The 12,245-nt window shown below is 38.3% G+C and overlaps 2 protein-coding genes across 4 annotated transcripts in view; one reads left to right on the top strand and one right to left on the bottom strand.

Annotated features, from left to right (window-relative positions):
- GUK1 (guanylate kinase 1) overlaps nt 1–1,294 on the bottom strand; it is a 170,964-nt gene extending 169,670 nt beyond the window's left edge. Inside the window, exon 1 of one of the 2 annotated variants that reach the window (XM_053713737.1) lies at nt 1,200–1,294. In XM_053713737.1, coding sequence (XP_053569712.1) covers nt 1,200–1,239 — 40 coding nt within the window. In that variant the 5' untranslated portion in view covers nt 1,240–1,294. The remainder of the gene's footprint in view (nt 1–1,199) is intronic. The other variant, XM_053713738.1, reaches the window with a different exon arrangement.
- A 191-nt stretch (nt 1,295–1,485) lies between these two features.
- On the top strand, nt 1,486–10,025 carry MRPL55 (mitochondrial ribosomal protein L55). Of its 2 annotated transcripts, none has more exons than XM_053713740.1 (4): nt 1,486–1,642; nt 2,680–2,833; nt 3,309–3,510; nt 9,767–10,025. In XM_053713740.1, the coding sequence occupies exons 2-4, from the start codon at nt 2,787–2,789 to the stop codon at nt 9,920–9,922; spliced, it is 405 nt and encodes a 134-aa protein (XP_053569715.1). In that variant the 5' UTR covers nt 1,486–1,642; nt 2,680–2,786; the 3' UTR covers nt 9,923–10,025. The 2 variants fall into 2 exon arrangements, with proteins under 2 accessions (XP_053569715.1, XP_053569716.1); XM_053713741.1 differs by lacking the exon at nt 1,486–1,642 and adding an exon at nt 1,661–1,788.
- The last annotated feature ends 2,220 nt before the right edge of the window (nt 10,026–12,245 follow it).

Genomic DNA, 12,245 nt, shown 5'->3' with positions numbered 1-12,245 from the left:
ATTGCAAGGCACTTCTGTTGTTTTGCTATAATATAACACATCAGCCAAGTATAAACATTGTCTCACACAAAAAAAAAACATTTTTTAAAGGGATACAAAACCCCAAAATGTTCTTTAATGATTCAGATAGAGCATGTAATTCTAAACAACTTTCTAATTTGCTTCTACTGTCAAATTTTCTTCACTTTCTTGGTATCTATTGAAAAGCAGGCACAAGCGTGCAAATGTTTGGAGCACTATAAGGTAGCAGTTTTGCAAAAACATTATCCATTTGCAAGCGCACTAGATAGCAGCACTATTTATTGCCATGTAGTGCTCCAGTATAAAATACTTCATGCTAAATGTTCCTTTATTTGCCTGCAGTGTATGCCGTGCTGAGCCTCTCAGGCCGCCGCTGGCAGAACGCTATTTTATCAATGAGGTGATGCTAGCCAATAGCGTGCAAGCCACACAGCATAATGCCAATTGGGTCGCATGGCTATTGGCTAAGAGGTGGAAAGGTCACCTCATTGAAAAAAATAACGTTCTGTTGTGGGCGGTCTGAGGTACTCAGCGCGGCATATGTGACATAGGAGGCGGACTTAGTAGGTATTCAATAACGGCAAAGGAGCTAGCAAGATTGATCATTGGAAACATTACTGTACTTTTAACTTATTGGTTACTAGAAAGAAATGAAAAATACTGCAGTGTAACAGGCACAGAATATTCTACATCTGATTAACCCCTTGTCTGCTAGAGAAAGCTATGGCACATTACAACATGGCACATAAGTTAACTCTACATTTACTTTAACCTCTTGTCTGCCAGAGCTTTGCAAATTATTGCAACACTGAGCAGGTAGAGCTGACCCAAATATATATATATATATCACCCTACCTGCCAGAGAGGGCTGTGGTTCATTACTTGAGACAACAAAGGATATGAAGTACAAATGCAGTAGCACACACTGTCAGTGAATGTGTCACCCTCCCATCAGTCCCTATCTACAGACAGTCCTGTCAGTGCCAGAGTCAGGATAACATGTTATATACACTGGGTGTCAGGGCACGTACATAATGTACTCATTACAGCCCAGCACTGATGCACTATACGGTCACTATGAGGAATATATGACATTATACACTCAGTATACAAATACACAGGATGAAGACAATCCCTGAATACATCAGTAACGCTACACTGTAACAACGTGCACTTACCTGAGGCCACCAGACGGGACAGGATCCTCCTGCTTATCATGTACCAGGCGGCTCACAGAGCACTGAGGCTGCTTGAAAGTGAGGGGCGAGGTTACTGTCTGATAGAGGGCTGGGATAGGGCAAGGAGAATAAAGAGGCGTGGCTAACCACATAGCGGGGTTACTGTATGTTTGTAATGGTAGTTACACATTTGGGCGGGTTGCAAATTATCCTATGGATGTGATTGGACAAAGTGGGCGTGGTTAAAGTCGGATCCTAGGTGCAGGTTGCACTCGAGAGAAGCTTGGAGTGTTGGAGTGGACATGATTGAATTTAGAGGGCGCGTTCACACAACGTCAGAGTTGCCTATGCTTTAGCTGAAAAGAGGCGGAACTACGTCAGGCGAGTCGCTGCTTGATGATGTAATTGTGCTGCGCCGAAATAACAGCGTGACTTTGACAGCGGTTAGTATCATGTTATTTCCGAGGTTTCCCGGTTGGCTTATAACGTCATGTTGTGCTCAAGCTATAAGGAATCTTCCGCCGCCACTACCTTGTGACATTACAAATCTTCAGTTTCATTAAAGGGATGTTAAACAGTCTGCAAAAAAGTACTAAGCAGTTGCTATAATTATGTATTCATCTATTTAAATGGATTTTACCTTTTTTTTTTCTACATTTGTGCTTTCTATCAGGGTCCTACATGGGGGAGGATGTATGTGCAGGAAGGTTTATCTTATCCTGATGTCATAAGTCTATTAGACCAGTGAATAGACTAGAAAATAGGGAGTCCGATTTGCTCATGACCTGACAGAATAAAACTTAGGTTTTGATTATTCTCTGCTCTTATCACACTTGGGAAAGGGCTACACAGAATGTCTAATTGTGCACGAAAACAAGTTATTTTCTTTTTTTATATTTGATTTAACATATTTGTTTAATATCCCTTTAATGATGGGTACTTCTGGGTAAGCCTCATTAATTAGTTAAGAAATGGATAACTATTTGCTGCTACCTCTACACCTGTTTTAAAGTGGCATTTAGTAATAACACTATCATGGAAGGTGAGCGCGGAACCAGAACAGATTGTTGGGTAAATCCCAGTCTGTTATTTAGTGGAGCTCTAATTGAATAACTTGATCTTTTACAGTGATATTATTCATAGCTGAAATTTCCTGCTCTGGGGATAAGGTGTTTGCATACATTATGCTCTGTGGCAGCTAAAGGGCTAATAATAATACCATTACATACTTTTGAAGACAAAACATTTCTGTATTTGTATAATCAATAATATATATGCAATCATTTAACCAGTTTAATAGGTTTTATCACACTATATAGGGTGCCTGAATGTGTTCAAAATAAAGCCAAGCACTTGGGTTCATGTTCTCTATTATATGCAAGTTTCACCCAACACTAATTTAGTTTTCTTGTTAGAATATTGCAAATTCCTTTTTTGTCTCCCCTTTGACATTTTCCTATTTTTTAAAATTTAATTTCAGTGGTAATTAAGGACATTTGAAGGGACCTCCGTACAATGCATCACTAGCCAGAAAGAAATTCCAAATTCTCCAGTTTTGTGCTTAATAAATCTCAATTTGCCACATCCATGGCTGCAATGGGCAAGGGCTTGCTAGCTCTAAACACTACTTTCAGGTAACTTCATCTACTACCAAAGGTATTTTTATTATTTACTTATTTTCAGTGAATTTTAAGTGATATATACTAGATGTTATTTAGGTTATAAGTAAACTGAAAAGTCTTCAATACTTAGAGATAATATTTACAGAAGCATTAGTATCACATCAGTATTTTGGATAAATATATATTTTTTGGTGTGTGTGTGAATACAATGCATATAACTTTATCTTCTGCTATGTCTATGCCAGAATAAGAAGCAAACTGCTTTGCATATCAAATGGGTTAAAAAAAAAATACTTTTAATAAAGCTGTGCAATACAAAATTCTTTTGTGAAACAAAATATATTTTTCTTCCAATTTGAAAGAAAAAACTACTTTTAAAAATATTTTATTTTATATTTTGTCAACCTCATGCCAAGGTAAAGAAAATGTTGGAGCCACAATATTACTAATATTACAATGTTCTGGTTTTTTTGTTTGTTTTTTTTAGATTTATACATCACAGTGTTTATAGAAGCTTTCTTCCAGCTGCTTGCAGTTTACATACATCTGCAGGCCTGGAGAATTCCAACAGAACCTCCATAGTGCGCTGTGGTAGACAGACCTATAGTAGGACCTATCCAGTGTTACTGGTTCAAACTGACGGCTCTACCATACAGATCCAGTACAAGGAGCCACGCAGGATCCTAACTGTAAGAAACGTGTCTAAGTGTCTTGTATGCGACTTGCAGCTTTCATTGCATTAAAGGCAAATTAAAGCAATTTTTTATGATTCAGATAGAGAAGCAATTTTAACCCCTTAATGACCGGACCATTTTTCAATTTTCTTACCCTTAATGACAATGGCTATTTTTACATTTCTGCACTGTTTGCGTTTAGCTGTAATTTTCCTCTTACTCGTTTACTGTACCCACACATATTATATACCGTTTTTCTCGTCATTAAATGGACTTTCTAAAGATACCATTATTTTCATCATATCTTATAATTTACTAAAAAAAAAAAAGATAAAATATGAGGAAAAAATGGAAAAAAACACACTTTTTCTAACTTTGACCCCCAAAATCTGTTACACATCTACAATCACCAAAAAACACCCATGCTAAATAGTTTCTAAATTTTGTCCTGAGTTTAGAAATACCCAATGTTTACATGTTCTTAGCTTTTTTTTTGCAATTTATAGGGCAATAGGGTATTTCCAAACCACTTTTTTTCAAAATTAGCGCTAGTTACATTGGGACACTGATATCTGTCAGGAATATCTGAATATCCCTTGACATGTATATATTTTGTTTTAGAAGACATCCCAAAGTATTGATCTAGGCCCATTTTGGTATATTTCATGCCACCATTTCACCGCCAAATGCGATAAAAAAAAAAAAAAAAGTTCACTTTTTCACAAATTTTGTCACAAACTTTAGGTTTCCCACTGCAATTATTTACAAACAGCTTCTGCAATTATGGCACAAATGGTTGTAAATGCTTCTCTGGGATCCCCTTTTTCAGAAATAACAGACTTATATGGCTTTGTGGTTGCTTTTTGGTAATTAGAAGGCCGCTAAATGCCACTGCGCACCCCACGTGTTTTATGCCCAGGAGTGAAGGGGTTAATTAGGGAGCTTGTAGGGTTAATTTTAGCTTTAGTGTAGTAGACAACCCCAAGTATTGATCTAGGCCCATTTTGGTATATTTTATGCCACCATTTCACCGCCAAATGCGAGCAAATAAAAAAAAACAAAAAAACTTTACATTTTTCACAATTTTAGGTTTCTCACTGAAATTATTTACAAACAGCTTGTGCAATTATGGCAGAAATTGTTGTAAAAGCTTCTCTGGGATCCCCTTCGTTCAGAAATAGCAGATTTATATGGCTTTGGCGTTGCTTTTTGGTAATTAGAAGGCCGATAAATGATGCTGCGCACCACACGTGAATTATGCCCAGCAGTGAAGGGGTTAAATTAGGTAGCTTGTAGGGAGCTTGCAGGGTTAATTTTAGAGATCAGCCTCCCACCTGACACATCCCACCCCCTGATCCCTCCCAAACAGCTCTCTTCCCTCCCCCACCCCACAATTGTTACCGCCATCTTAAGTACTGGCAGAAAGTCTGCCAGTACTAAATAAGAGTTTTTTTTTTTTTTTTTTAAATAAAAATTATAAAATATTTTAGTTGTGATGGACCCCTGCCTTAGCACCAACCTCCCTGATCCCCCCCCCCCCCTCCAGCTCTCTAACCCTCTCCCCTACCTAATTACCGCCATCTTGGGTACTGGCAGCTGTCTGCCAGTACCCAGTTTGGCCCCACAAACCAAACTTATTTTAATTGTATTTATAACTGTTATTTGTGTTTAATTATTTCTGTAGTGTAGCAATACCCCCACCCCCTCCCCCTCACAGATCCTTTTAAATATAAAAAAAATAAAATAACTTTTTTTCCCCTTACTTTTTCATTGGTGTCAGTGTGGCTAATGTGCGCATGTGCACGTGCACACGTGCACGCGCGCGCACACGCTCCCTCCTCCCACCGGTCAGAGGCACCATCACTACCGGTGCAGAGAGGGCCACAGAGTGGCTCTCTCTGCATCGGAGTCTTGTAAAGGGGTATTGCAGGATGCCTCCATATCGAGGCATCACTGCAATACCCTCAGAGCTGCTGGAAGTGATTGTGATCACTTCCAGCACTCTGTTAGACAACTGACGTACCAGGTACGTCCATTGTCATTAACTGATTGTTAATGCATGATGTACCTGGTACGTCAGTTGTTATTAAGGGGTTAAGCAACTTTATAATTTACTCCTATTATCAATTCTTCTTTGTTCTCTTGCTATCTTTAGTTGAAAAAGCAGGAATCTAAGCTTAAGAGCCGGCCCATTTTTTGTTCAGAATCCTGGGTAGCGCTTGCTGATTGGTGGCTAAATGTAGCCACCAATCAGCAAGTGCTACCCAGGTGCTGAGCCAAAAATGGGCTGGCTCCTCCTAAGCTTAGATTCCTACTTTTTCAACTAAAGATAGCAAGAGAATGAAGAAAAAATGATAATAGAAGTAAATTAGAAAGTTGCTTAACCCCTTAATGACCAACAACGTATGGGGTACGTCCTGCAAAAAAATGCAGTTAACGACCAAGGACGTCGTTGGTGTTTGAAAGCGGTGGAATCGATCCTGATAGATTCCAGCCGCTTTCATGTTATTGCAGTGATGCCTCGATATTGAGGCATCCTGCAATAAGTTTTTAGCAGTCCGATGCAGAGAGAGCCACTCTGTGGCCGTATTTGTTGGCGGGTGGGAGCTTATCCAGGTAGGCCGGTGGTCAGCCATCGGTGGAGGAGGGGGGCAGGATCGTGTGCGGGTATGTGCGTACGGGAGCGTGTACAGTGGTAGGTACAGCTGCCAGTACCCAATATAGCCACAATAAAGCAGAGGTGGGGGTTAGAAAGCTGTTTGGGCGGGATCCTACACAGCAGAATAAGGTTTTTGTTTTTGTTTTAGTTTTATTTTAACCCTTTAAGGACACAGCTTTCAGTTTGCTCAATTGTTTTATGACGGAAAAATTCCGTCACATGTCCTTAAGAGGTTAAAAACAAACTTTTTTTTTTTTTAGTACTAGCAGACTTTCTGCCAGTACTTAAGATGGCGGGGACAATTGTGGGATGGGGGAGAGAAGAGAGCTGTTTGGGAGGGATCAGGGGGTGTGATGTGGGAGGCTGATCTCTACACTAAAGCTAAAATTAACCCTGCAAGCTCCCTACAAGCTAAATAATTAACCCCTTCACTCCTGGGCATAATACACGTGTGGTGCACAACAGCATTTAGCGGCCTTCTAATTACCAAAAAGCAACGTCAAAGCCATATATGTCTGCTATTTCTGAACAAAGGGGATCCCAGAGAAGCCTTTACAACCAGTTGTGCCATAATTACACAAGCTGTTTGTAAATAATTTCAGTGAGAAACCTAAAGTTTGTGAAAAAGTGAACGATTTTTTTTATTTGATCACATTTGGCAATGAAATGGTGGCATGAAATATACCAAAATGGGCCTAGATCAATACTTTGGGTTGTCTACTACATTACACTAACGCTAAAAATAACCCTACAAGCTCCCTAATTAACCCCTTTACTGCTGGGCATAATACACGTGTGGTGTACAGCGGCATTTAGCGGCCTTCTAATTACCAAAAAGCAACGCCAAAGCCATTTATGTCTGCTATTTCTTAACAAAGGGGATCACAGAGAAGCCTTTACAACCATTTGTGCCATAATTGCACAAGCTGTCTGTAAATAATTTCAGTGAGAAACCTAAAGTTTGTGAAAAAGTGAACGTTTGTTTATTAGATCGCATTTGGCGGTGAAATGGTGGCATGAAATATACCAAAATGGGCCTAGATCAATACTTTGGGATGTCTTCTAAAATAAATTTATACATGTCAAGGGATATTCAGGGATTCCTGAAAGATATCAGTGTTCCAATGTAACCAGCGCTAATTTTGGGGAAAAAAGTAGTTTTGAAATAGCAAAGTGCTACTTGTATTTATTGCCTTATAACTTGCAAAGAACGTGTAAACATTGGGTATTTCTAAACTCAGGACAAAATTTCGAAACTATTTAGCATGGTTGTTTTTTGGTGGTTGTAGATGAGTAACAGATTTTGGGGGTCAAAGTTAGAAAAAGTGTGTTTTTTTTTCCCCCCTCATATTTTATAAAATAAAAACGATATACAATGTGTGGGTACAGTAAATGAGTAAGAGGAAAATTACAGCTAAACACAGACACTGCAGAAATGTAAAAATAGCCTTCGTCCCAAACGGACAGAAAATGGAAAAGTGATGTGGTCACTAAGGGGTTAAAATTGCTCTATCTGAATCATGAAAGAAAAAAAAATTGGGTTTAGTGTCCCTTTAACATGTGTGCATACGATCTGCATCCAAATTTTTTTTTTTTTTTTTTTTTTCAAAGAATTTAAACTAGATTTGTGAGTAAAATGTGCATTATTTTGCCTTGTAGGCACATGCCGCTAGAACAACTTTGTATGTATTGTTAAACCTGTTTGATGTTGCCTGTTGGATATAGGTATGAATGCTTGCACATAGCACACAGTCGTTGTCTAGCATGTTGCAGTGTCTGGTTTGGAATAAATGTGCGTCCTAAAGCAGTGTTTCTCAACTGTGGTCCTCAAATACCCCCAACAGGCCAGGTTTTTATTATAGCTTAATGATGGTGAACCTTGGCACTTCAAATGTTTCAGAACTAGATTTCCCATAATACTTGAGCACTCTGAAGTCCTGTCAAACATCATGGGAAATGTAGTTCTGAAAAATCTGGCATGCCAAAGTTCGCCATCAATGTTATAGCTGAACCAATGTACAGGTGAAGTAATCAGCTGATCAGTAATACCATGGTTACTGACCCGCACTCAACCATCAGTTTTGCTGCAAATAGCTTGTTTAAGTAGTTTGGGTTAGATTGTTTGCTTTTGTGCCTCTCTAGGGAGTGTCGGGCAAACACAATTGTTTACATAAAAGCAAGAAGTGTTTGATAGGGATGTGCATAAGTTTTCATGGTGTACTAGTTCATGGCTGAGCTGTTACTGCTTCTACTTCACAATAGTACTTACAGGTGACTGTAGGAGGTCTAGTAGGGCAGGAATTTCCTGAACTGACTTGTGGCAAAGGTGTCATGTTCACTGAGCTCTTCAGTATGACCCATTGTATTGTGTTGGAGAATTCATGGCTATGTGCTGGATTTTATGCACCTTTTAGCAGAAACTTAAGCAGTTTTTTTAGCAGAAAGTCTCCCTAAGGGTGATGGGGGGAAACCAGATGTGATCTCCTTGCTCTATGTGCCTAGAGAGTTACGGTTGCACCTCACTAATAAAGCCCAAAGAAGGCTGAAACAATCGTCTGGGGCTGCCATTTCCCTTATTCAGAGCAGTATTGCCTGGTATTTCCAGTTGGACTGACCTTGTTAGGATCAGATTGATATCGTTTAGGAAAGTTTTCCTCTCTGAAAAGCACAATTGGGCTGAAAGAAGCTGCTCCCAGGTGGTAACCAGGCCATAGAACAAGCCACTCGGCTGCTTCCGGAAAGTTCTTCACTGTGAAAGGCACATGTTGAGCAAAAGAGGCTGCTTCTTGGGTGGTAATTAGCCATAGAGCAAGCTATTATGCTATTGTTCGTTCTCAGGTTGAGCGCTTCTTTTTATTTATGCAAATTATGACACTTAGGGAAGTCTCCCTAAGTGTGATGCGGGAATCCAGACGTGGACCCGTTGCTCAGTGTGCCTAGAGGGTTATGGCTGCACCTCACTGACGAAGCCCACAATAGGCTGAAATGTACGTCTGGGGTTTTGCTGTTTCTCTTGTTCAGAGAGGGATTGCCTGGTATTTCTGGGCTTGACTGTACTGTGAAGTCAGGATCAGACTGATATGCTTCAGGAAAGTTCTTCTCTGTGAAAGGCACATATTGAGCAAAAAGAGGCAGCTTCTTGGGTGGTAACTAGCCATAGAACAAGCTATTATGCTATTGTTCGTTCCCAGGTTGAGCGCTTCTCTCTTTTTATTTATGCTGTTCTTTCTGTATGTATTATTTGGTCTATGAGAATGCCAATGACCTTTTTACTTTGTTACTTTCAGCTTTAACTTATTGATTTTTAAATTTGCTGTACACATGGTACCTATCCAACTGCTGTAGCAATTATCTATTGAAACTTACAGAATGCCTCCAATACTGTGAAGCTATTCCATTTTAATCAGTCAAATCTTCTACTTTTTTGATAAAATTTGTATTTTAGCATGAATTTTCAGTTGCTATAAAACGAAGACCATTTTATTTTATGAAAATGTAAAGTTTGCATTTAAAAAAAGGGTGTTGGAATGTAAATTAATAGAGCAGTAAAATTGGACTAATTTCACCAGTGAATGTGGTATAAAAGTAAATTTATATTTTTTGTCTCCCCAGATGCCAATTGATATCACCACGCTATCTGAAGAAGATAGGAGAGCCAGGCTGCGCAAGCGAGACCAGAGCAAGAAGGTCAAAGCTAAACGAGCTGAGGAAGAATATGTTGATGAATTTAATGTAGACGACTATAAAAAATTTTGGAAGAAAAAATGATTCTCTGTACTTAAACAAAAAAACAAAACAAAGCAAAACACTGTACATAAGGGTAAAGGGGCAAATAAACTATTTCATTATTAATAAATACGTTTGGCGGTTCCATCCGGTTTCATTGTTTATATACTGTACATTTTACCTTCAAATACACCTGTTTCCATGACTGTTTTAAATCGATTACTTTTTTAAAAAAAATAAAAATGACTTTTGCATAGAATAAGAATATCTGACTTCATTGAGTCAAACAAATAGTATACGTAGATATATCCAATCCAAGAAAACTGCAATATCTTAAACAAAAAAAGCAATTAAAAATACAGAATGTTTCTGGGTCTGCAGTAATAATGGCTACTTCATCAGGTACATGATACAATAAAAAAAAATCAGAGTATTATAATGGGTTCTGTTAACCCAGCTAATGTGTCAGTTAACATTCTTGAGTCCCAAAACTACTGGTTTCAATAATAGAAGTCCTTGCTGGAGGGATATGAAACCCAATTATTTTCTTTCATGGTTCAGATAGAGCTTAACTTTAACAACTTTCCCATTTATTTCTATTATCAAATTTTGTTTCAATCTATTTTTATCCTTTGTTGAAAAGTATACCTAGGTAGGTTCAGAACCTGCTAAATGGTGGCTGTATGTATATGCGTCTTGTCACTGACTGTCACTAAGTTAGTTCCTAGTAGTGCATTATTGCTCCTTCAACAAACGATACTAAGAAAATTAAGCAAATTAGATAATTGACGTAAATTGGAAAGTTGTTTAAAATTGTATGCTCTGTCTGAATCATGAAGGAAAAATGTTGGGTTTCTTGTCCCTTTAATCCCCCTACACCGCCGCCAACTATATTGACAAGGCAGGATTCTTCTATGTTCAGTAATTTTATTAATTGTCCTTGTTATTTTCTTCTTATTTCCATGCTATATGCCCCAGTGTCTTATTCATCTTGTCTAATTCTCTGATCCTATTTCATATACTATTTTTTTGCTCTAGCATCTTATCCATAGGAGTTCTCTGTCTATTTGAAACATGATACTTCCTGACCTGTGATTCCATTGCTTCTGCTCTGAGTTTCTCAACCAATTTTAGTTCTCTTATAGCCTTTTTTTTTGTTTTTCTTTCTCTGATTTGGGTGTTCCACTTTCTGCTTAGCTTTCAAGTTTACTGTGTAGTAGTAAATTGTTTACAAGTAGCTCCTTTCCCCCCCTATTTATGCTTATTTAGCCTGTGGTATCCCAACCTATACAGTCTGAAAGTTTACTGGTCTTTTATGTCCAGGCTATTGACAAGCATTGTAAACAGCCAGCAGCAGAAAATTACACTCCCGGTGGGGTGCAGGATAGTTAAGTAATAAAACGTTAATTTCCCATTGTCCACTCTAAGTATTGAGCTTTGGTTTTCCAAACAAATATAAGGAAGCAAGTGTGTGTACACAAACTGATAACACAATGAACTCTGATACTACCTGCTGACTCAAGCCATTTCAATAGGTTGTGTTTTAAAAGCACAAAACCAACTAATTCATATACACAAATAAACCTGAAATGCAATTTATCATGCATTTTAGACTCTGCAGCTGTTACAAGGCATTGAAAATACATTAAAGGATTACTTTCTGTTATAATTTTTAAGCTAAACAACTAACATATTAAAGTTAATAAACATTAATTAAAACCTACTGACCTATATTTTCTCCAAAACAAAGTTTCATAACGTTCTAAAAGTTATATCTTTTATTCGCCGATGATGTCACGTTATCCTGCCCACTATTTTCAGCACTGAGTGTTCAAAATACTTAAACCAATAACTTTGTGTTTAAAGCGCCATTTTGAAACCTAGGTATTGTAAACGGATTGGTACAGAGCAAAGGATATCCATGGAGTGGGTTTGGAAAACATTTAAATTTGCAGACAAGATTTCTGATATACGGTAGAGATATGTTAATGAAATGCTATTGATAAAAAGCGTATTTGGGGTAGTTAGTAACAGGCATCGAAAATATTTACTTACAGTGGCCCTTTAATGTCTATCTAGTGCCACCTTACTGGTAGCTGCTTCTTTTTGGGTTCAGTTACCCACTGTAGCTATTGGGAACAATCATTAGAAAACAAAAAAAACAATAAATTAACTAGGAAGATAACCTAAGTAAAGAGAAGTTATCAGGAGCGCGATCCGATATACGGCGCAGGTTTTGGCGCAAGCGTGGAAACCTGCGCCGGCCGTAGTTTCATATCGCAACTCGAGCTTTCCCATATACGGCGCCGTCAGTGCCGTACGTCTGACAAACTAGCGATGTCCAGAAATCTGCGTAAGTACAAAT

Source organism: Bombina bombina, chromosome 5 (genome assembly GCF_027579735.1).
Source record: "Bombina bombina isolate aBomBom1 chromosome 5, aBomBom1.pri, whole genome shotgun sequence".
In the NCBI taxonomy this organism is placed as follows: domain Eukaryota; kingdom Metazoa; phylum Chordata; class Amphibia; order Anura; family Bombinatoridae; genus Bombina; species Bombina bombina.
This window is presented reverse-complemented; position numbering and strand designations above follow the sequence as displayed.

Bases quoted from the DNA above. Each gene is read 5' to 3' on its own strand.
- MRPL55 (XM_053713740.1), top strand. From the start codon at position 2,787: ATGGCTGCAATGGGCAAGGGCTTGCTAGCTCTAAACACTACTTTCAG. The intron at 2,834-3,308 runs GTAACTTCATCT...TGTTTTTTTTAG, and splicing joins GCTCTAAACACTACTTTCAG to ATTTATACATCACAGTGTTT. The intron at 3,511-9,766 runs GTAAGAAACGTG...TTGTCTCCCCAG, and splicing joins AGCCACGCAGGATCCTAACT to ATGCCAATTGATATCACCAC.